Below are 26182 nucleotides of genomic sequence, written 5' to 3'. Positions count from 1 at the left end.
TGGTGTGGGTAGCTAGTTCATACAGCTAGCAACCCTTACCGGAATGAACTGTTTCTGTTCAAAGATGGACTTGCTTGGTACATAGGTCTCTGTGAAGATACACTGGGAGAGTGCTTGAAAGAATTGAGGGAAAAAAAATTGCATAAAAATCCTTGATATTCCCAGACGGTCTGGCCATCCTGTACAACAGAAACTAATCTAGAATGAGTAAAAAAAAAGTTTAATGAAAAGCATCAATAATTATCATATTGTGTGTAAAGGTAAATTAAAATTTACACTTTAAAATTTAAAAGAAGAAAGGGAAATGGTTTTATTTTATACTACACAGATGAGATGTAACAGGTACAAACAAAGTGCAACATTTAGAACAAAAATGACTGTTGTGTTAGCAGCAGAAACGCTGTCCATAAAACAACGTGCACAGGTGAAAAAAACTGATGGACAGAACTATAGGGAAGCCCATGCAAAGTATAAATTTTGCTTCTTCTATTGTGCATAAAAGTACAGTGTTGAGAAAGGAAGACAATATTAGGTGTCTGTGTACAGTTCTGTGGTGGCCATTACTTTTTCAGCTCATCACTATATTGTATCTCACCTTTCTGCCTTAAACTTAACATCAGTAATTCATGAACATCCTTCAGAAGCCTGTTCAAGACACTACGTATATCAACTATTGCTTCTCAGTATGTTTATTATTTCAATGAAGTTTCTTGTAAATAAAATATCCCTTCCCTAGAAAAGAACTCAGTTTTGAAATCGACAATAGGAGGAGAAGGCACTTAACTATAGTCCAAAGAAGGATCCACTTTCCAGGGACACACATTTTTAGTAACTTGCCAGCAATTATAGAAAGTATAGCTACAAATAAAGTTCAGTTTAAGAGGAGTCTGAAAGGCGTCCTTGTGGCCAACTCCTCCTACTCCATTGAATAATTTCTAAAACAGATTCAGCTGATGTATGTATAAGTGTATCATTATTATTCCTGTACTTTTTTTATTAATATCACATGATGTAAGAATGTATGACATGTACCAAATACATGAGGATCTCCACAATATGGATGCATGGAATGAGGAGTTCCTCTAATCTTATCTAATGCAAATAATGACCTGTACAGTGTTATAAAACTCAACTCTTTGTTAACCATATAATATGGTTTAGAATTATAATAGAATGACTCTATATCTATTTTATTTTCAGCTACAATTGCTCCTGACTTAATAGTGTATTCAAATTATGGAAGTCAACGGTTTTTTGGTGATACGACCCTAATAGCATTTATTGTTGCTGGAACTACACTACTCGTTGTGGCTATTCTGGGACTCTTGATTTATCTGAAGAAATGCCAGGAGATCTTCTCTTCACACAAATGTGACGGTAATTTCAACGTATATAATTATCAATTTCAGCAAATTTAAGGTCAACTAGACTCAGATTACAGTCTGGAACAAATTTTCATTTATCACTACATTCATTACAGTTTAAGTGCACAGTCCAAAGGCCATGAGAGTGCTTTTCATTCCAAGTTAAAACTCAGTTAATTATGCAAAGTATAACTAGTGAAAACAATAACATTCTAGCTGATCTCTCTGTTTCTGGAAGTCACCTTTGTTTATTATAATTATTTGTGATGTGATGTTTCAGAATTCTCATATTATTAGCCAGTTGTACCACTTTTTCTGCCTTATCACTAACTGACTGACAAGACTTAGGTTTCACTTGCTGCATTACACTTTTTGTGTCATATCCCTAGGACACAATTTACATATCTCTTGACACTAAAGAATCTTCACAATTATTGTCACCATTTTGCACTTTCCTTATCTTCGTAATCCTTCAGTGTACTTTCTCATATCCTCAAAAACACAACGTTTATTTTACATTTCTCCTCTTCCTCTTATTCACACTCCTTCCCCTTCATCCTTTCTTTATTAGTTCTTTCTTCAGTTTATGATATATTTCACCAGTCACATAATTCTATGCCAACACACTGATTCCAGTTCACTACATTTTAAATATTTTGGAATGTAATTTCTTGACTGTGGTATACATAAATTGTTTCAAAACTGCTTTTACATTTTAATTTTCCTCATTATTTATTAATGTAATATGAAAGTAAATACTTTGAGTTAAAGTAGATTGTTATAACCTTTAATCACTACTAACGTGCGTGGAGATACAAAAGTAGAAACACTAGCGGGTTACATGTTACTAACTCCGTATCTGTCATTCGACTGCCGGGCCGTGACATGCGGCCGGCGCCGTTCATAACCAGGTGGCGCTCCCGCGCTCGGCCGAGCTGCGGAGCGCCTCTATCGCCGTGTTCGCGTACTAACGTAGCGGCACTTTTGAATGTCGTGGCACTGTCACAACACTTTTCCCCCCTTGAAAAAAAACGCTCACTTTCGTGGAGACACGGACAGTGCGGAGACATCCATGGCCTCTTGGGAGGTCCCGAGAAGATCCCGCGGAGAAACACGAGAGTATGGTCGAAAATGTCCGGGACGGAAGCTGGCGCGTGGAACGTGCCTCCTGGACGAGATGATGGGTGAAAACTCCGGAGCAGCATCCATAGGTGTCGTGGACCTGGGGGTGTGCTCCAGCGAGATGGGTCCCGGAGAAGGCGGCGTCGCGACTGGGGCCGGTTCCGGCGTACTCGGAAGCGGTAGCGACGGCGGCGGCAGCAACACGCCCGGAAGGTCGGCAGCAGCGACAGGACTGGCTTCTCGGGCTGGTGGAGACGAAAAAAAGGGCGGTGGTACCGGCGTGGCCACCACTCGTGGGCGCATCTGGTCGTAATGGCGAACAACCATGCCGTCGTCCGTACGTATTTCACAAAGCCGGCGGCCGCGAAGAGCCTGGACCACCCCTGGAATCCATTTAGGGCGAGATCCATACCCCCGTGCCCACACGTCAGCGCCCACCCGGTATTTTCCCGCACTAGGGGACACAGTACAAGGCCTGACAGGGTGAAGCAGATGCAGTAGGGTGCGCGGTTGGCGGCCATGCAAGAGTTCAGCAGGGCTGCGATCACCCAGAGGCGTGAAGCGATAAGAACTCAAATTGCAACAGAGCGTCATCTGTGGAAAAATCACTAAGGAATTTTTTCATTTGGCTTTTGAAAGTGCGGACAAGGCGCTCGACCTCCCCATTCGATTGCGGATGGAAGGGCGGTGCTGTAACATGATGAATCCCTTGTCCAGTACAAAAATCACGGAAGGCCTGCGAAGAGAACTGAGGGCCATTGTCCGTGACAATCGTGGATGGAAGACCTTCTAGCGCAAAGATTTTTGACAAAGCCAGCGTCGTCGCCGCAGCGGTGGGCGACGGACAGCGAACAACAAACGGAAACTTCGAGAAGGCGTCAATCAACAGTAGCCAATAAGTGCCGAGGAAGGCGCCGGCAAAATCAGCGTGCACCCGTTCCCACGGCTGCGCCGGATCAGGCCACGGAGAGGGCAGAGTACGAGGCGCAGCCAGTTGTTGAACACACTGATCACACGCAGCGACCATGTGGGGGATGTCCGAATCGATACCGGGCCAATAAACGTGCCTGCGGGCCAGGGACTTAGTCCGAGAAATCCCCCAATGGCCCCCATGCAATAATTTGAGAACAGCTTTGCGAAGAGAGGCGGGCACCACAACTCGTGGAGATGCGCCATCCGTGGCCAGAAGAACAACACCCTCACGAACAGACAGACAGACGAAGGCGCAAGGCATGGTAGTTGCGAAGGGGATCCGACGCCCGGCCCTTGGTCCTGTCCGGCCAACCACGCTGAACAAAACTGATCACCTGACGCAGGACCGGATCCCGCGCAGTAGCCCAACGTTTTGGACACGCGGCTCTGTCATGCTGTACGAAACAACGTGGACAAGAAGGAAGGGCGGAACGAACCTGCTTCTGTGGTTGCTGTTTCCGCTGCGAGCGTGGCGGCCCAACGCGACGTTGTTGACGCGAGTGCACCGCCGCCACATCGTCGTTTCCCTGTGAAACAGGCACATTGTCTGAGTCGAAAGTGGTCTGGACAGCGCCTACATCACACCACGCGTCTATTTGCGCACCAGCAGCGTGAGACACTTCAAAGGATTGAGCGATGCTGAGAACTTCCGACAACGACGGGTTTGGCAATTGTAAGGCACGTTGCCGAACTTCCTTATCAGGAGCAAGCCGTAAAATAGCGTCCCGAACCATTGAATCAGCGTAAGACTTATGATGAGTGTCCGTGACAAACTGACATTTCCGACTCAGACCGTGGAGTTCCGCCGCCCAAGCCCGGTAAGATTGATGGGGCTGTTTACGACACCGGTAAAAAGCCACGCGGGCGGCAACGACATGGGTGTTTTTTCGGTAATAGTTAGACAATAAGTCACACATTTCTTGGAAGGACAGAGAGGCAGGTTCCCGCAGAGGGGCTAACTGAGATAGCAGCTGATAGATCCGTGGGGAAATCCAAGATAGAAATAACGACTTACACATAGGAGCGTCGACAACGCCGAAAGCCAAGAAGTGTTGCCGCAAACGCTTCTCATAATCCTCCCAGTCTTCAGCGGCCTCGTCATAAGGAGGGAACGGAGGCGGAGAAGAGGAAGACAGACGATGAGTAAGCGACGTCGACAACGCCTGAATAGCAGCCGTCAGCTGTGTTTGTTGTTCAATAAGCGCTTGCATAAGCTGTTCCATGTCTGCCCCGACACGAACACACAAGTCCACAACGCAGGAAAAAAAATATCCGACCTCGTCGCCAAAAAGTGTTATAACCTTTAATCACTACTAACGTGCGTGGAGATACAAAAGTAGAAACACTAGCGGGTTACATGTTACTAACTCCGTATCTGCCATTCGACTGCCGGGCCGTGACATGCGGCCGGCGCCGTTCATAACCAGGTGGCGCTCCCGCGCTCGGCCGAGCTGCGGAGCGCCTCTATCGCCGTGTTCGCGTACTAACGTAGCGGCACTTTTGAATGTCGTGGCACTGTCACAACATAGATCGCTCACCAAAAAGCAGAAGCATTGAGTTGTCGATAGGCACACAGGAAAGGAAAGGAAAGAAAACTTGCTAGCTTTTGGGATAATCCTTTCTGAGCTAGAGTAAAATGCACACAGAAAACACACACACACATTTTTTATTTATATTCAGATATGAAATGCAAACATAAGCACAGTACAGCCACAAGACATGACAGAGGGCAAGTGCGTTACTGGTGGGAAGGAGGCATTTATGCCCTGACATCGTGACTTTGGGGTGCTATGTGCGCCACAGAAGAAGAGTTCGGCGTGACAGTGGCTGTTGTTGTGAAAAGAAAAACGAAAGAAGATTCAATGGAATTACTTATTTACATACTTACTTCTTGAGTTTGGGATACCAACAATCCTTTAGTCAACAACCAACAACTTTGGTTATTAAGAGCTTACATATGATTTTTTTTTTTTTTTTTTTTTTTTTTACTTACACGTCAAATTCTGTGGGACCAAATTGAGGAGCAAATCTCCAAGGTCATGGAATGTGTCAGTACATGAAATTACAACATAAAAATAATAATAGATAAAAATAAAATATTTATGGACCCAAAATAAGTCAATCAACAAAACAACAAGAATCAGCTTAATGTTTCGAGGAACTCCTTGACAGAATAGAAGGAGTGACCCATGAGGAAATTCTTCAGTTTTGATTTGAAAGCGCATGGATTACTGCTAAGACTTTTCAATTTGAGTGGTTGCTTATTGAAAATGGATGCACCAGTATACTGCACACCTTTCTGCGCAAGAGTTAAGGAAGTCCAATGCAAATGCAGGTTTGATTTCTACTGAATATTAACTGAGTGAAACCTGCTTATTCTTGAGAATAATCTAATACTGTTGACAAGAAATGACAGTAAGGAATATATACCGGGTGATCAAAAAGTCAGTATACATTTGAAAACTGAATAAATCATGGAATTATGTAGATAGAGAAGTACAAATTGACACACATGCTTGGAATGACATGGGGTTTTATTAGAACCAAAAAAATGTAAACGTTCAAAAAATGTCCGACAGATGGTGCATCATCTGATCAGAATAGCAATAATTAGCATAACAAAGTAAGACAAAGCAAAGATGATGTTCTTTACAGGAAATGCTCAATATGTCCACCATCATTCCTCAACAATAGCTGTAGTCGAGGAATATTGTTGTGAACAGCACTGTTGTCCGGAGTTACGGTGAGGCATAGGCATTGGATGTTGTCTTTCAGCATCCCTAGAGATGTCGGTCGATCACGATACACTGTCGACTTCAGGTAACGACAAAGCCAATAATCGCACGGACTGAGGTCTGCGGACGTGGGAGGCCAAGCATGACGAAAGTGGCATCTGAGCACACGATCGTCACCAAACGACGCGGACAAGTGATCTTTCACGCGTCTAGCAATATGGAGTGTTTTGTTTTGTTCTAATAAAACCTCATGTCATTCCAAGGATGTGTGTCAATTTTTACCTCTCTATCTACATCTAAGTCAAAACAAGGCCCCGGCAGTAGACAACATTTCATTGGAACTACTGACGGCCTTGGGAGAGCCAATAGTGACAAAACTCTACCATCTGGTGAGCAAGATGTATGAGACAGGCGAAATACCCTCAGACTTGAAGAAGAATATAATAATTCCAATCCCAAAGAAAGCAGGTGTTGACAGATCTGAAAATTACCAAACTATCAGTTTAATAAATTCCAGCTGCAAAATACTAATGCGAATTCCTTACAGATGTATGGAAAAACTGGTAGAAGCTGACTTCGGGGAAGATCAGTTTGGATTCCGTAGAAATGTTGGAAAACGTGAGGCAATACTGACTCTACGACTTATCTTAGAAGAAAGATTAAGGAAAGGCAAACCTACGTTTCTAGCATTTGTAGACTTAGAGAAAGCTTTTGACAATGTTGACTAGAATACTCTCTTTCAAATTCTGAAGGTGGCAGGGGTAAAATACAGGGAGTGAAAGGCTATTTACAATTTGTACAGTCATAAGAGTCGAGGGACATGAAAGGGAAGCAGTGGTTGGGAAGGGAGTGAGACAGGGTTGTAGCCTCTCCCCGATGCTATTCAATCTGTATATTGAGCAAGCAGTAAAGGAAACAAAAGAAAAGTTCGGAGTGGGTATTAAAACCTGTGGAGAGGAAATAAAAACTTTGAGGTTTGCCGATGACATTGTAATTCTGTCAGAAACAGCAAAGGACTTGGAAGAGCAGTTGAATGGAATGGACAGTGTCTTGAAAGGAGGGTATAAGATGAACATCAACAAAAGCAAAACAAGGAAAAATTGAATGTAGTCGAATTACGTTGGGTGACGCTGAGGGAATTAGATTAGGAAATAAGACACTTAAAGTAGTAAAGGAGCTTTGCCATTTGGGGAGCAAAATAACTGATGATGGTCGAAGTAGAGAGGATATAAAATGTAGACTGGCAATGGCAAGGAAAGCATTTCTGAAGAAGAGAAATTTGTTAACATCAAGTATTGATTTAAGTGTTAGATAGTCGTTTCTGAAAGTATTTGTATGGAGTGTAGCCATGTATGGAAGTGAAACGTGGACGATAAATAGTTTAGACAAGAAGAGAATAGAAGCTTTCGAAATGTGGTGCTACAGAAGAATGCTGAAGATTAGATGGGTAGGTCACATAACTAATGAGGAGGTACTGAATAGAATTGGGGAGAAAAAGAGTTTGTGGACAACTTGACTAGAAGAAGGGATCGGTTGGTAGGACATGTTATGAGGCATCAAGGGATCACCAATTTAGTATTGGAGTTCAGCATGGAGGGTAAAAATCATAGAGGGAGATCAAGAGGTGAGTACACTAAGCAGATTCAGAAGGATGTAGGCTGCAGTAGGTACTGGGAGATGAAGAAGCTTGCACAGGATAGAGTAACATGGAGAGCTGCATCAAACCAGTCTCAGGACTGAAGACCACAACAACAACAACAACAACAAGTTTTCAAATTTATACTGAGTTTTTGATCACCCGGTATATTGAGAGGCCTATGTCAAAATTCCCAGACTCGTGAACAAGGGTCGACAAGAGGTTTGTGAACTTACACCATTTATTGCCCAAACTGCCCATTTCTGAGCCAAAATTATCCTTTTAGAATGGGAAGAGTTGCTCCACAATATAATACCATATGACATAAGCAAATGAAAATAAGCAAAGTAGACAAATTTTTGTGTCAAACGATCACTCACTTCAGATACCATTCGAATAGTAAAAGTGGCAGGATTAAGTCTTTGAACAAGATCCTGATGTGGGCTTTCCACATCATTGAAGGATCCCACTCCACATGCTGCAAGACAGCTTCCTCAAATTGCAGTGTTCTTACTGTGTGATGCTGTCCCTGTCCAGGTAATCTGCTAAAATGACCTGGTCTCACGCAGACATTGGTACACAGCAGCAAAGGTTGTACGATGCAGGATACGGTGATTAGGATATTGTTGATAAAACCGCTGTGCAGCTCATTGTGGTGCGCTACGTAGTACGCACCAATCATATCAGTGTATTCACTCCAGGTGTATCGCTCCATTAGTAAACAGAAACAATGCACTACTACACTGGTGGACAGCAGTTGCTTACAACCGAAGAGCATAATACGACCTCTAACAACTGAAGATTGTAATACAGCCTCTAACAACTGAAGAGCGTAATATGGCCTCCATCGGTTTAAATACTCCTCATAGGAAAAAATGACATTAGGTAAAAATGTTTGTTTTGACGTCCCCTAAAACCTCCCAGAGTTCGTTGGTTTAAATACTTTTCTCCCTGTATAACAAACTGGGTGAGCTGTGATGTGGACTGTAAGCATTTGTGTGTAGTGTTTGAGATTGAGACTAATTTTATCAGCAGTACTATATAATGGTTTCAAGGGGATAAAACATTTATTCAAAATAATTAAGTGTTGTTGAGTGTACACCCTTCACACTTTAGTATACCTGTAACTAGGGGCATGGTTACAAAAATGTTAGGTAAGGTTTTAAATAAGCTCTATCGGATAGACGGTTCGTCTCACAATATAACAAGAATGTCAAATGATGTGACAACACTCAAAACAGAGTAAAATTCAAGTAAACAAGTTGAAACAGCTGGATAGGATAAAAGTCATATCTAATAATAAAACAACACTTAAAACTACAGTAAGTAGAATTTCTCAAATTGACACAACCTTAGCAAACTTACCTAAGGAGTTGAAACTGAAATCTAGAAACGTAGTGATTTAGTTAGGTAGGAGGTAAGAAAAATTTTAGTAATGGCAATGTTAAGATCTAACTATTAGGCGCAGGCAGCCGAATTTTATGATGAAGGAATTTCCAAGCTCGTCCATCGCTACGATAAGTGCCTTAATTTAAATGGCAACTATGTAGAAAAGTAGTATTTAAGTGTGGCTTTCATCTGTATATAATAAAAAAATTTCCAGTACTTTATTTTTAATTCCAAAACGTAATGTACTTTGTGGATAGCCCTCGTATGAGAGTAGATGAGAGTAAATTGATTATGAAAGTAGGAAACTGTAAAGTAAGAGTAAAGAAATTTAAAGAAGTGTTCTCCAAAAATAGTTAAAGCATATGGATTTACCTGGTCAATGTTCATTCTTTCGAATCTTCATTTTTCTGTATATGATGTATGAAAGCAAATCTAAGAATTGAAGGTAGAAGAAGTAGAGTAAATGATAATGCAAAAATGTACCTCCTTATGGTAACTAAAATGTTGGAACATTGTGTATCAAACAAATTAAGGGAACTATGTCGCTGCAAAGCAGTTACATATGAGTGCCCATAATCAATAGATATGTAACAGGAAAATGGTTCTCATTGGTTTTTGCAGTTATGAACATATTTTGAAGCAAAGTGATCAACTGTCTCAAGGATTTTCTTTGAAAGTTGTTCATTAATCTGTGGTAATATTCTGTTTAAAACAATGTTCACTAACACGTAGAGTGTCACATATTGTGAAAGAACAAAGGTACCAAGGAGGGCATATCTCATTAGGAATGAACATTAATTATGAAATAATAATTATCATACTTTGATATAAAGAGATTAACACTTTTATCTGATGAACCAAGGAATCACAAATGGAAAAAGTGCTAAGTTGAAAATATCTGAATGTGTATCGTTTGTTGTGAAAAGAATGGGAATAACACTTTATCTCAAGAGACCCTTGATGTGAAACTAATTGTAATTTATGGGAAGTCAAAGCTATACAATATTGTGTTTAATTATTTAAATTATTCTACATGGCATCTTTCATCCTAGTTGGGGAATAGGTGGTGATGCATTTTGCTACTCAAGGTAGCAACACATCCCACTTCCGATGAAAGATGGCCATTTAGAAACCATAATTTATGGTATTATTGGCAGAGGAAAGACCACATACTGCGCGTTCATTTTTATTCATGCACAGATATGGAACACAAATCTGAGCACATTACGGCCACAAGGCACGACAGAGGGCAGGTGTTTTACTGGTGGGAAGGAACCATTTACACCTTGATGTGTGTTACGGATGTCAAGAATAGGAGGTCTGGACAACAATGGCTATTGTTCCAGAAAGAAAAACAAATTAAGATTGTATGGAATTACTTAATTACTTCTTAACTGTGGGATACTAATGATCTGTCTGTCGACAAGTTTGGTTATTAAAGGCTTAAATGTGAATATTTAATTTACATGTAGAAAATGTTGGAAACTGTTAAATGCAGAACAATTTTGAAAAGAAGTGGCTAGGTGATTTTGTAGCTAATGGGTAGCAAACATAGTCTTCCATTATCACAGCACTTTCCATCTGGCAATAAAGAAGTTTAATATAGCTGTGCGTGGCACTGCATAACAGAACCACAACTTCAAGGAGTGATGCAAGTATGGAAAGAGAAGGTTTAAAGGTGAAGGCATTTATGAACATACAACTGACAGATCACATTCTCACTTTCACAGAATTGACACCATGGATGAGTACTCCAGCAGCAAATACCAGCAGTAACATTCCACAGTGCCAGTGGTGCATTTCAGCTGGTAGACTGGTTGTAGTGAGGGTAGTGTCAGGTTGGGTGGGTGAAGGGAGCGAGAAGCAGCAGGCAGGGAGAGAGGTTGACGGTGGGTGGCTATCAACTCAGAGGGAGGCAACTGGTTTGCTTGCTGGAAATGTGGGAGGGAGGCATGGCAGGTATATAGACCAGGCACGTCATGCATGATTCTAGGAGCTAGTCGGTAGTGGCACATGCTGAAGGTGACATGGTGAAGTGAACTGGAAGGGTGTGACAGGATGGAGGAAGGGGAAGCTGGTGGTGGGTGGAGGGTGAGGGGACATTGGATTACCTGAGGTTGAGGCCAGGAAGATTATGGGAGCAAAAGATTTGTTGTAAGGCTAACTCCCATCTGCTTAGTTCAGAGAAACTGGTTGTGGAGGGCTGGATCCAAATGGCCGGGGCTGTGAAACAGCCATTGACATTGAGTGTGTTGTGCTCAGCTGCATGTTGTGTGACCCAGTGGTCAACATTGTTTGTGGCAACAGTTTTGAAGTGGGCATTCATTATGATAGTGGACAGCTGGGTTGTTCTCATCCCAACATAAAACTGTGCAGTGTTGGTGCAGCCAAGTTGATATGTGAGATGGCTGCTTTCACCAGTGACATGGTCTCTGATGGGGTAGGATAAGCCTGTGATAGGACTGGAGCGGAGGTGCTGGGTTATTGGGCTGATCTTTCACCTTGGTTTATTGCAGGGATTTTATACCTATCCCTGTGGCAAAAGGTTGGGAGTGAGTGTGGCATAGGGATAGACTAGAACGATGTGCGTGGGCAATGGAACACCACTTTAAGAGGGATAGGAAGTATCTTGGGTAGTATGTTCATCACTTTAGGGCACGATGTGAGATAATTAAAGCGTTGGTGAAGTTGTGGAATTTTGAGATGTGTACTTTCATAGACTACATTGTGAATACTCACACTATAAATTACAAATCTGCTAGAAGGCCTATACTTATGCTTAAAAATTAAGTCTCCGTAGCCACAAGAGCCACCATTTATCTTTGAATATACAGTGTGTTTACAAATGAATGTTGGGGTTTTACACTTTATAATATTTATTACATTAAACTTATAGTTATAAATGATATGTCAAATGAAAGAGCAACTCAAACAGTTTTACGAAGAACCTTATAAATGTTCAATGTGAGCACCATTTGTCACAAGGCATAAAGCGTTAAAGCTCCGAAATTTATTTATAAACACCCTGTATTAATAACAGTTTCATAGTGTGTCACTGCTTGCCACCTGGACCTCCAAACATATACGTTGTTGCCCAGAAAGCTGCGAGAGTGATTTCATTCCTGGCATGTAAGTAATATCAGCACAATAACTACAGTGACAGGTTGAACTAGCAGATGTAAACAACAGATATGCTTTCGACCAGTCAGTTGTCAGCAGGCAGTCTTAACGAGTGGACATGTGACGATATTGTGTCTATGTTGTTGTGTCACAAATCACAATTGACTAATGTCACTAACCATTATTAAGACATTCTCAAGAACGTTTTGAAGATGAAAGAAATGTGTGCAAAGTTTGTCCTGCACAGCTTGACTCCCAAACAAGAGTTACACAGACACCTGCCACGACTTGATTGAAATGCGAAAGACAAATAATTCTTTTCTGTAAAAGATCATTAGAGTGTCGCAGTATTTTTCTTTTTTTTACTTTGAAAAAGCGTTTTACTTGGTACCATAACAGCAGTTATTAACAAAAGAATAATTATATGGGGTATCAAACAAAATTTGTTACAGGACTGAGGATTTCTTCGTAGGAAGATACAGCATGTTATCTTAGACGGATCATCATTGGCAGAAGTAGATGTAACTTCAGGCTTTCCCTAGGGAAGTGTGTTGGGATCCTTGTTTTATCACTTGGAAGTTATAAGTAATGAAATAGGTTGGTAATTCTTTACTGATATTTTGCCTTCTTTTTGGAAGTAGAGTGACAACTGTGTCAAAGTCTCTCTGGGAAAGTGCCACTTCCAAAAGATTCAACGCCAGAATAAGTCAGTATATTACAGTGTTTTGGTGAACAACATATCATTATTTTACTACTGATATTGTCACAACCATCTGAACATTTATCTTTAAGGAAATTTGTAACTCTGGGAACTTCTTTTGGATATGTAAGATGAAGATGAATTGTATCAAACTTCTTTTGGAAAGCATTTATTACAAACTGTAGGCTATGAGCTAAAGAATTGTTCAAGCTTTAATTATCTGTTACTGACAGAAAAAAGATAGAAGTATCTACAATTTCGGGACTGTGTTTTATCAGATTGTTCCATATATTTACTATTTTTCCTGATTAACTTTTCCTTATCTTGTTTTTTCTGTGTTCCAAAACTTTCTTATTTTTTTACTGGGGGACCTTACTTTTTTGAATTTAAGTGCATTTTAATGATCTAATGACTTTGCTATGAATTTTAAACTTCAGTGTCTAATGTAATCATTCCCACAACTCTTGTTGTAAATTGTAATAACAAAATTCAACTGCAATAAAGTTGACTGCTGCAGCATAACACTGTGTGTTGCTCCTTCAGTAACTGTCATATTGGGTTACATTTCATTCCCCTTTCAACAGCAGTGTATCTTGTTTGCATTTGCTGTAAATTTCTGCTATTTTTTAGAGTGATGCTGATCATAGCCCGTAGAGGTTTTTCTGTTGTTGGAACAGAAATCACTTCTTTGCTTGAGTTCTTATAAGGATCTTTGAATCCTTGTAGCATAATAAACCTATAAACAGGATGTATATGACCGAGGAGAGCCGAGAAAAACCCCGGAATTTTTTCATCCGGGAAAAAACCGGGAAAACCCAGGGAATTTTTTACAATTACAGGAATTTTTCATTGTTTTAGTTTTCAGTTAAATTTTTGTAATTTTGACTGGTAAGAACCGATACTCTGACAAAGTATATTTCTATATACCGCTACTGCAGAATAATACTGCAGCAACAAAACATGAACAAGAGAAAAAAATGTAAATAAAGCTTAAGTTGCAAAGGAAACATGCCATGCACAACAACAAAACACAGTGCTCATACAAGCCTCTGCCAACAGCAAAATGTGTTAAAGGCTTTAGGAAGACAATGCAGTGCTTCATAACAACAAATTGCCTCCGATGAGCTGGACGTCACAAGTTTACATTAGATTCGTTTGAGTAGTTGTGAGCGGGCTCATGCGCATGCACGTATGGATAGTGCCTTTTCCCACTTTTGGCTACATAAGTGTGGATGTTAGTTGTGCAAGCAATAGCAGCAAGCAGCCAGATGCTACGCAGAAAAATTTTACTGGTGCGCCCAAGCTGCCAGATACACACATGCGCAGCAGGGCGTGATCTAGGGGTTGGGAGGGGGATGGCAAACTAGGGTATCCGCCCTGGGCGGCAATTTTAGTGGGGACGCCAAATTCATATTCTTGAGGAAAAAAGCCTTGTTTCATAAAGCGCCTAGCATCAGTGCGTGATGGTCTATCGATTATTCATATTATTTTGAAACACATACCTGTTGGTTTTTGAACACATTCTAAGTTGATTTCTGAATGAATTATAAGTTTATTTTTGAATGTGCTCATAGTGTACATGATGTCTCTGCCAGGGGAATCATGGTTGTATCTGATAATAAACTTTCCTGCAGACAAAAGGAGATGGGCTACATGATCTGAGCAGAATAAACCCGACCAGGTCCATGCCAATCGCTATTTGTTTATATGGTTGACTGTGTTTGTGAATGATTCAAATGGCTCTGAGCACTATGGGACTTAACATCTGAGGTCATCAGTCCCCTAGAACTTAGAACTATTTAAACCTAACCAACCTAAAGACATCACACACATCCATGCCTGAAGCAGGATTCGAACCTGTGACCGTAGCTGTCACGCAGTTCCTGACTAAAATGGAAATGTCGTGTGGCTAGGGCCTCCCATCGGGTAGACCGTTCGCCTGGTGCAGGTCTTTCGATTTGACGCCACTTCAGCGACCTGCGCGTCGATGGGGATGAAATGATGATGATTAGGACAACACAACACCCAGTCCCTGAGCGGAGAAAATCTCCGACCCAGCCGGGAATCGAACCCGGGCCCTTAGGATTGACAGTCTGTCACGCTGACCACTCAGCTACCGGGGCGGACAGTTCCTGACTGAAGCGCCTAGAACCGCTCGGCCACACCGGCCAGCTGTGAATGATCAGCTTTGTTATATTTACTAGCGAAATCCATATATTCTGACTACCAGAGTAGAAATAAACGACAAACAGGAATAACAGGTAAGAAAGATTACCTATTATCTTCTCGGTGTACCCAAGCAAATAAAATTTTGCCCAAAAATTTTTGGCCACATTGCTAAGCTAGTAAGGACCATTTGTACAGTCCTCAGCTAGCAGCCGCGTAAGTTCTATTCTGGGAGTAGCGCAGAAAACGTGTGGTACGAACACTTAATAATACCTAACCGGAGAATAAACATGGGATAATGAAACCAGTGATTCTGGCAGGATGAGTGACTTTAACCAGAGAATAAGTTTTGACACTGGCAGAAATAGTTACAGAATTTGTGATGTCAAGAAGAAGAATGGGGACATGACACAAATCATGGAAGAATATAAAGATCCCAAATTTATACAAAAATTTCGTACTACTACTTTTTGATCTCATGCTTGAGAAGCTCGAGTGTATGAATAAAATTTGAAACTATTTCATAACATAAAACTTGTTGCTTGTAGTAGGTCTAATAGGCATTTGATATTGGTGCTTCATGAATTATATTCTATCATGCTAAAAAAATGACCATTTGTGCCAAACAGTCTCATTTATTTGGTGTGTGTTACAATTGCCGCAGTATTAGATGGGCCTATTTTGTTTCATCTAGTGGACAGTGACAAAATAGACATAATCAGATTGAGAAATCACACCAGTCTTGGGTAGTATTTGTATTATAACTTTTTCAGTACTAGACGGCATTTCGATTTTTCATGTAGCAAAATGTTTGATGAATTTTGATGAGGTAATAGATTCTTCCACAGACAGAAAAGCACGGCATCTAAAGCTGCTGCAAGATTACAGAGAAAACAGTGCTAGGACCTAAGGATTGAAGAAATGTGTACTGTCGTGCTTGTCTCTTGTCTTTTCTGTTTTTATGTATCCTGTATTTAATTTTATGTCACATAAAACAGCAGTAGGCAATAAAGAGTGTAAATATTCTGAAGAGTCCTTGTTCTCCTGGTTACAAACAATCCCATCCAGTACTAACTGTAAGTTTTATTTTGCATTTCAAGTGCACATTTTTATCTTCTTTTATATGGCATAATAAAGAACCAAACATGAGATAATACAGTACTGGTACTCCAAGAAACTTTACGTCCTGAAAAAACACACTGAGAAGTGTGGCCGAACTATGCATTTTAGTGCCTTTCAGTATGGTTCACGATATTCCGACATTCATGGAGTATCCTCGGATGTGTTGCTTCTTTTATGACCTAATGTAAGATTTTTTAATGTTTTACACATGTGAGCATACGGGCTTCCTACGTCAATATAGCTGTGCAAGCGTGGTGATACCTGTTATCTGGTGCTCTCTGGCAACTGCTGAAATGAACGAATCTCTAACAGGTTGTGGGAAAATATTGCGAATGATAGTTTGGGAAGCGTTACTTTTGAAGTAAATTTCGTTTTACACAAAGTGAACTACGTGTGAAAATGTACGATGAATTTCTTAAATTACAGAGCATTTGACTCTCATTTAAAAATCAGCTCTTTGAGCATGAGTCAGTTATAAGAATTTCAAGCCCTGAAGATCAGACATTTATGTCATTCTTAAAAAATTTACTGGCACATTTGTGTGATGTAGTATCTTAAATTGTAACACGCGCAAAAAAGATTAACATTATATGTGAAAGATTAGCTTCTCTTGCTGCTTATTGATCTATAGGTAGAGGAGAGCAGGCGTGGTAATTATGACGATAAATAATCACTCGCACTCCTGTCATTTATTATGAATGCTTTTATTCTCGCAGCGTATACGCAATGTGCGTGGCATAGAGCGCGTACTGCAGAGAACTGATCTTGCTGTGGTAGGGCATCTATATTTCTGGGAGGAAGAGGCAGTGGTTCTACATCCTCACAAATGTTCGAGACCAATATTATATGTGAAAGCCTTGCTTTTCTTGTTGCAACACTATGGATATTCATTTAAACTTAACAGTGATATTGCTATTGGCTGACTACATTACATGTCATATGCTCTGAATATCCGCTGTCATCGGCTGGCGAGATCACATGACATGAACTGCGACTGGCCTACAAAAGCACTTCACAATCTTGATTTCAATACTTTGGAAAGAAACAGGGGGTGTTTGGTGAAATTTGGATTTATACTTTCGCAATACGAAAATATGCAGCATACTTTTTGCTGCATACCGAAGATCTTTCCGAAACTTTTTTTTTTTGCTCCTCAGTTTCCAGGAATGTTTTATCCTTGTCCGCGTATACACCCTGATAAACTAGAAGAGACACAGAAAGTTTATTTTAAACTTATGTACAATATTTCACCAACCACAATGCAGTCACACTGTGAATGCTGTTCTCCAGCACTGGGTTAGTCAGCTCCTGTTCATAAGCAGCTGGAAAAGCTCAGACTGCTGTCAAGCAATTGGAAGCTGTTGTGAATGGGAGTATTGGAAGGGCTAGTGAGAGTCTTACTAGAGATACAGAAGGTATCGTAAATACTTTCCTCTCCTCTGGACACCCCCTCTATTAAAGGAAGTAATTGGATCTGTCACTATACATCACTTGGCTGTGTGTGGTATGTCAGTGGTACACTTTGTTCATCAAGAATAAACCTGATTTCAGCAAACACAAATGTGATGATTGGTCAGAAGCGTAGCACATGTGCACTGGTATTGTTACGCTCTTGGAAGTAGGTCCTATGTATGTGTTAAATACGTTATTACTAAGCTACATTAAATGGAACTTTAAGACATCCTAATGTATTAACAGCCATGAACGTTTCTCTTAAATTGTGCTTTAACTATGTAATTTTTATTTCAGTAATCATGTACAGTCACAGTCTCTGTACTGTTGTGCTCTGATTGTCGTACTGTTAATATGCAGTAAGGAAATGGCCAAGACTGCTTCCTGCTCCATAGTGAAACAGAAACATGAGTGCAGAACATGGTTAAAAAGGGCTGAGAAATAGGTTGTGTTCTATAAGTTTTTCATAAATTTACAGGAAAAAATCTGTTATGTAGTTTTCCAGTGGACTGTATTTGAGGTACTGGACCTACGAATACACACTGGAAGTATAGTAGACTCAGTGGCATAGTAAATTGATAATCTGATGGAGTTTGTAGATTGCTGGTTCGAGTCTTGTCTTGGCCATCCTTTCTTTTCCAATGTGAAATTCCTACATCACATAACTAAAATTCACCATCATTTTTCATGAATAATACACGTCTTCTTGTTTCTAATTACATATTGCATGCACAATTCCTGTTTTTATTTCAAATATAAATTCTTAATTATTGATATTTTATGAAATATTGTTAATGAAGGCTGCTTAAATTAGGAATACGTAGGAATTTAAATTTTAGGGCAAAAGTGAAAAACTGAATACACTTTTTTCGACTATGTTCATTGTTTTACACCACAGATGTAGTCTGACACAAAGCAGAGTGATAAATGTTGTAGAAATATGAAAAACAATATTTTCACAGCATTGAGCACACCATAAAAATGTTGCAGTTTAGCATATGCCATTCGACCATTACAATATGAACCTAACAGAAATGATCTGGGGCCAAGTAAAAGGGTTTCTCATGAGAAATAACAAGAGTGTTAAGCTGCCAGATGTACTCGTACTAATGCATTCAGCTCTTTCACATGTCACTGCCATATGCTGGTGGGATATAGAACAACATGTCATACAAGAAGAGGAGAAAATGTAGCACATGGGTGGCTTTATGTATCCTGTTGTTGGTTGACTTGTTATCAACGTATCATAAAATGGTTCAAATGGCTCAGAACTACTTAAATCTAACTAACATAAGGACATCACACACATCCATGCCTGAGGCAGGATTCGAACCTGCAACCGTAGCAGCAGCACAGTTCTGGACAGAAGCACCTAGAACCGGGTCAACGTATCTGATGACAGTTCCAAAACTAAAATGTATTTCTCAGATATGGATAAGGAAGGAGCTAAGAGATTACCAGATGACTGACTGTAATTAATACCTTCAGTGGCTTCAGTGTTCAACAATATGGTGAAATCACTGCAGCATACTTCTGCATCACACATAGCTTGCTAAGAAAAATTACCCTGTGCTTAAGTTAGGAATTTTCATCTCTCAACAATATTATGAAAAGGATAGTTGCTACTCACTGTATAGTGACACACACACACAAACACATGAACACACGACTGCAGTCTCAGGCCATGGCTTCAGCTGCCAGAGACTGAAGTCGTGTGTGTGAGTTGCGTCTGTGTGTGTGTCTGTCATCTATTTTGACAATGGCCCTGTTGACCAAAAGCTTATTACGTGACAGTCTTTTTGTCATGCCTATCTGTGGCTCAGCCTCTCTGCTATATGGTGAGTAGTAACTATCCTTTTCATAATATTGTTAAATTCCATCTGGATATTCCATTACTTGAATTTTCATTACTCTTGTTTGTAATTAGAATACTATGTTAGGTAAGAATGAGTACATTTTATGCTTTCCGTCTTGTCACCTAAGTAGCGTGTGCTAGTGCTGGTGTTTTTCCAAATATTACTTCATTCTCTTTGAAAATTAAATTATGTTCAAAGCTATATTGTTTCTCTGCTCATCTCTTTTTACATCCGAACTGCAATTGCTCACATCATTGCGGGTAAGTCGGACCAGCTGGCAGGCCAGTGCCGTCCAAGTTAAATGCACTGGGAAAGCTGTTGTCTCACATTATTGTTCAGTATATGTGCATGTAAGACAGCATAAAATGTATCCTCATGATCGTACTTGACTGTACTGGATTCAGTTTGGCTTCCGCTCCATGTGAAACAATATCCAATGAGATTCAAGCTGTTATGACTCGCTGATCTTTCAAAGTGCCGCCGCAGCCAGCCAGCCAGCGGCCGCTAGACTTGGACTCAGTTATGATTTGACCGTTAAAGTGTACACACGTCTTACTCTGTTTACTTGCTCTGTGACTTTCATGTATTGCATCCTCCTTGAAATATATTTGTTCAACTTGACGTTATTACAATTGGCGACGAGGATGGGATTTTTCTTTCATGGCTACTTTAGAGCAACTATTGCAAGGTATCATAGAGCAGCAAACACTTCTCACAAATGCGATTTGTGATTTTGTCACGGCATCAAATGCAGGGCGTCTCTCGTTGTTGTCTCTACCTACTTTTCCTCCTTAAGACGAGACGGTGGAAGACTAGTCTGATTACAAAAAACGTCTTCGACAGCACTTCTTGGAATTTCATGTCACGGATGAACAAACATGTAAGTCTCTGGATTTCACCTCAAATGTATCAGTTGTTGTCACAATTGGCTCCTTTGAATGATCCTGCGTCTTTGTCCTTTGCTGAAATGTGCTCACTTCTGTCCGTCTATTTTCAAAAGGAAATGCATGTGGTAGCCTCTCGTGTTGCCTTTTATCGTTGTCAAAAACAACCAAATCAATTCTATCGCGCTTGGGCTGCTGAACTTCATGGCCTCAGTAGAAAGTGTCAATTTGTTACTGAAGTTTACAAAGAATCCTACACCAATTCCATGATACGGGATGCTATTATCTTATCAGCGTCCGACAAAGAAGTTAGGCAACGTGCCCTTCAGTTGGCAAATCCGATTCTAGGTGAAGTTCTATCCATCGCTCAGTCTTTTGAAATTTCTCGCGCTACTGGAGCGCAAATAGAGCCATGGGGCGATGCCGGGGAAATACAACCTCTGTGCGATGTTGACGAAGCGTGTGGCATGTTCCTGCCGGCCGACGTGGCCGCAGTACGCTCCCGACAGCAGCCTAGGCCTAACCGTAAGGAAACCTCTAAGTAACTGCAGCAAAACCCACAGCAACTTCCTTCATGTCCGCGGTGTTTTATGAAACATTCACGAGAAGATTGTCCACAACGTTGGACTGTGTGTCACAAATGCAAAAAAAAGAGTCATGTGTCATCCGTTTGCAAATCCGACTGCATACATGATGTTCATGAACATGATGCTGATTCTGATTTTGTGTTGTCTGTCATTTGTACTTCTTCCCTTTCAGTGAAGTTATTCCTCACCATCCAAATACTTGGTCGCGATGTTCGCGTGCAGGTGGATACTGGTTCTGCTGCCACTATCATCAACTCTCAGACGTATCTTCAGTAGGGTTCTCCAATCCTGTCACCTGTCACTAGGCAATTACGGATTTACAATAAACAGAAGATTTCTATCTTGGGACAATTTTATGCTGAGGTATCTTACAAATCTGTCATTCACACTGTTCCCATATTTGTGGTTGACCATAGTAATGCGGAGAATCTTTTTGGTTTCAATGCCTTTCGTGTTTTTGGGTTCTCCATAGATGACTCTGTCAGTATTGTCTCTGATGCTATTCCTTATGCTCAATTGGATTCCTTGTCGGTGACATTTTCGTCCCCTTTTTCTCCTGGGTTAGGCCATGCAAACAACTTTGAAGCTCATATCACACTCAGACCCACTGCTTAGCCTAAGTTTTTTCAGGCTCGGCCCATTCCTGTGGCCCTTCGTGATTAGGTAAAATGGGAGCTGGATCGTCTCACTGCTTTAGGGGTCTTGCTTCCTGTCACTTCCAGTGAGTGGTCCTCTCCTGCCGTTGTTGTTGCAAAGCCAAAAGGTGATATTCATCTCTGTGGTGACTTCAAAGCCACTGTAAATGCTCAATGCCTTATCGACACTTAACCCTATACCTCGACTTGAAGAGTGTTCACTAAACTTGCTGGAGGCCAGTATTTTTCTAAACTTGACCTGTCAGAAGCTTATCATCAACTTCCTCTTGACGCTGCTTCCCGACAGTTTCTGGTCCTTAACACGCCTTTCGGCCTCTATCAGTACCAACGATTGCCATTCGGGGTTGCCAGCACCCCTCCTCTCTTTCAGCAATTCTTGGAACAATTATTGCTCACTGTCCCTGGGTGTATAAATTACCAGGACGACATTGTTGTCACTGGCTCCACCACTGACGAACATGTTCAAAATCTCCGCACGCTTTTTCATGTCTTACAGACTGCTGGTCTTAAGTGTAATTTTCAGAAATCAAAATTTTTTTCAGGCATTCATCGCATACTTGGGGTTTCAACTCTCTCAGGATGGTATTCGTCCGCTTCGGCAAACTGTCGCTGTGATCGATGCCCTTCCTCGCCGTACATCTGTTAAGGAACTGCAGGCCTTCGTGGGGAAAATAGCATACTATCACAAGTTTTTACCGTCTGCTGCTTCGGTGGCTCAGCTGTTGCATCGCCTGTTGCATAAAAACATGCCTTTTCACTGGTCCGCATCATGCAATGTGGCTTTCCAGAAATTGAAGACTATGCTGAAACAGGCCCCATGTTTGGCTACTTATCGACCTGGCCAATATCTTGTTCTTGCCACAGAAGCCTCTCAATACGGGGTCGGTGCAGTCCTTGCACACTGTTTTTCTGACGGTTCTGAACAACCCATTGCTTATGCCTCTGAAACACTCACGGATGCCCACCAAAAGTATTCTCAAATTGAAAAGAAGCTTTGGCCATAATTTATGCTCTTCATAAGTTTGGTGTTTTTCTCTATGAATCCAAATTTCATCTTGTTATGGATCACAAACCACTTGTTTCTTTGTTTCATCCATCAACGTCATTTCCTGACAAGGCTGCACACCGCCTCCAGTGTTGGACTCTTTACATGTCTCGTTTCAACATGTGAATGCTGATGTACTACCTCACCTTCCCATGGGTCCTGATCTGACATTTGATAGGGACGAACTTTTGTGTTTCCACCTGGATGTTGCTGAGCAGCGGGTTGTGGACGGGTTCCCCATCACTGGGGACCGACTGGCAGCTGCTACGGGCTCTGACCCTGCCCTCTCCCTTGTTTTACGCTGTATTCAGAAGGGTCGGCCAGATCGGCCATTCGCTAAGACATCTGATCCGTTGCGGGACTACTATGCTTTGCGTTACCGCCTCACGGTTAGGGATGGTGTTATCCTCCTTTCCACCGAAAACGCTTGGCCACTTGTTGTGGTACCTGTGTCTTTGTATGCTTCGATCTTGCACCTCCTTCACCAAGGGCACTGTGGTGTTGCTCGCACAAAATCTCTGGCACGCCGTCATGTACTGGCCCGGCATCGACTCTGAAATCGCACACATGGTCGCTGCCTGCGGCCCTTGTGTGTCACAGGCCGTCACCCCGAAGTCATCTTTGTCACCGTGGCCTTCACCTGAGAAGCCCTGGGAGCGTGTTCATGCTGACTTCGCAGGACCTTTTTTAGGTACTTATTGGCTTCTCGTTATTGACACCTACTCTAACTTCCCTTTCATTGTCCGTTGCACGTCGCCTACCACTGCAGCAACCACCAATGCTCTAGCTCGCATTTTCTCTTTGGAAGGCCTTCCCTCTAGTCTTGTTACTGATAATGGTCCACAATTTACGTCTTCAGATTTTGCGGATTTTTGTGCCCGTCACGGCGTCATGCATGTCACGGCCCCTCCGTTCTATCCACAGTCAAACAGTGAGGCTGAACGATTGATCCACACATTTAAGGCTCAGATGCGGAAACTTCTGGCTTCTTCTGCTGCTGATGATGCGCTTCCCCAATTTCTGGCTTCTTACCGTTTCACCCCCATGGCCACGGGTGCCATCGCTTGGCCGGCCAGTTCACCGCTGATGACCTTGTGTGGGTACGGGGATATGGCAGGCGGCCAAAATGGAGTCCTGGCCTCATCTTACGACACCGTGGCCAACGCCTGTATGAAATCCAGACGGGCATGGGTGTTACAGTGCGTCATTCAAACCAGCTTTGCCCTCGTGTGGTGGCAACACCTATTCCGGATGCCGCTACACCACCTTCGGCTCTACCTGATTCTCGGGATACTGGAATCTCTCATTACTCACAATGCAGTCCTCTCACCATCATATCAGTGCCAGCACAAGAACTGACGCCACCAGGAGACATGCCCATGCAGGAACCAAAGGGCCATCATCTGTTGGAGCAACTCTACTCTCCTCCATCTCCTACGGACGCATACACATCGCCCATGTCTCCTGTTATAACAACTGGACTTGCCGCAACGGGCAGGTTGGTGCATGGGTCCCCAGGAGATTCAACCCCCACGTCTCCTGTCATCTCGACCCGTTATCATCGGGGATACTTTCGTCCATACGGGAAGCCTCCTCCTCGAGACTTTACGGCCAGTCAGACAACATCTACGGACGTTAGCAATCTACAGGCCACTTCCATCAAGACCTGTGCAAGAACTTCAAAGGACGGAAAAGTGTTGTGACTCGCCGATCTTTCAAAGTGCCGCCACGCAGTCATGCGCGTCCTCTACATGCGGCGCTGTCTGCCAGCCGTGCAGCAGCAGCGCCACCTAAGTGGCCAGTCAGCCAGCGGCCGCTAGACTTGGACTAAGTTATGATTTGACTGTTAAAGTGTACACACGTCTTACTCTGTTTACTTGATCTGTGACTTTCATGTATTGCATCTTCCTTGAAATGTATTTGTTCAACTTGACTTTATTACACAAGCAAATGTGGAAGAATACTTGTTGTAATGTTTGTATCAGGTTTATTGTTATGATGAACACAATATAGGTGTAGAGGCCCTGTAAAGGGAAGGCCATCACCAGGGAGATCTCGGGTTACTACACTCAACCACATAATCACGAAAAGAGTTACCTCCCACTGGAACTGAAACTGAGGTGGTGAGGAACACTTCAGCTGTTGGGAAGCTTGCTGTTTCCCCTGTTGAGAGGTAGCAACTGCAAAGGGAGTGACGGTCTGAAGGTACAGCAAAAAATGGTATGCATAAGAGAAATGGCAGCAGGGAATTAGAAGGATCATCCTGTGGACTAATTGCGCATACCTAGGGTTTCGAATTGAGCACGTTGATGAAGCTGTTAAAAACAGTCACAGAGGAAGCAGGGTGCAACCAACAACAAATTGTGGCACACGTTGAATCAGTCAGTGCCTTTCACCTGGATTATGAAATCATACTTGCATCATTCCAGACTGCCAGAGGTTAGGAGGACAAGCCTTGCTCACAGAATTGCAGCATAGTTAATTCACAGTTTGTTGTATGCCCCAGAATTGATCATGGTCCTCTGATTCTGAGCCAAAGAATAAAGGCTCAAACTGGTGACTTTGTAGGTTTTGTGACAAGCTAAGCTGTCACATTTCCTAGACTTGCACCAGAGGGTTGACAATTGTAGGGTGTCCCTAAATAGGTCAGAGATGTACCACATACCAGATGGTACTTCTGGAGAGATGACACTGTGTGGAGTGCACAAAGGGTTTTTAAGTTAATCGGCTCTGCCCAGTAGAGCTGTAGGAGAACTTGAAATAATAATGTAAGATTTAAACAATAGCTTAGTGTGTGTGTGGTTTGAGGTTTTCGGGCACTAAAACAATAGCTTATAAAAATCCTTGTGATAAGCTGGCAAAACATTCACAACAAAGTGCTACAATTTGAGGCACTCATAAAAGGTAGTTGAGTTCACAGAATACAAGGTGTAGAAATCTGGCTAATTCATGAAATAGACGCTAGTGAGATTTTTGCAGTAAATCAAAGTGTCTATCAAAAAGATAGGTTAATAGGAACTGGCAGTGGTGTATTTATCACAGTATATAAGAATCTGTACTCCTCTGAGACAGAAATTGAAGCTGCATATGATAGCGTTTGGGCAAGATTCAATATCAAGGGTGGGCATAAACTTGTGATTCGATCTTTCTATCTGACACCAGACTCATCCACGGATGTAACTGGAAAGTTTAGAGAAAACCCTTACTCGTTATTACTTATGTTCATCACTCAGACTGTCATAATTGAAAGAGACATAAATCATCCAAAAAGGAACTGGGATGATTACAGTTTTGTAAGTGGTGAGTGTGACAAGACATCCTGTGAAGTAATATCAGATACCTTCTCTGAAAACTATCTAGAACAGATAACATGGAA

General features: G+C 41.8%; 1 protein-coding gene across 1 annotated transcript in view; it reads left to right on the top strand.

The window, feature by feature from the left end:
* LOC126455743 (Down syndrome cell adhesion molecule-like protein Dscam2) overlaps positions 1-26182 on the top strand; it is a 408979-nt gene that overhangs the window by 327206 nt on the left and 55591 nt on the right. Inside the window, exon 15 of the mRNA XM_050091511.1 lies at positions 1201-1377. Coding sequence (XP_049947468.1) covers positions 1201-1377 — 177 coding nt within the window. The remainder of the gene's footprint in view (positions 1-1200; positions 1378-26182) is intronic.

This window comes from Schistocerca serialis, chromosome 2 (genome assembly GCF_023864345.2).
Source record: "Schistocerca serialis cubense isolate TAMUIC-IGC-003099 chromosome 2, iqSchSeri2.2, whole genome shotgun sequence".
Classification (NCBI taxonomy): domain Eukaryota; kingdom Metazoa; phylum Arthropoda; class Insecta; order Orthoptera; family Acrididae; genus Schistocerca; species Schistocerca serialis.
This window is presented reverse-complemented; position numbering and strand designations above follow the sequence as displayed.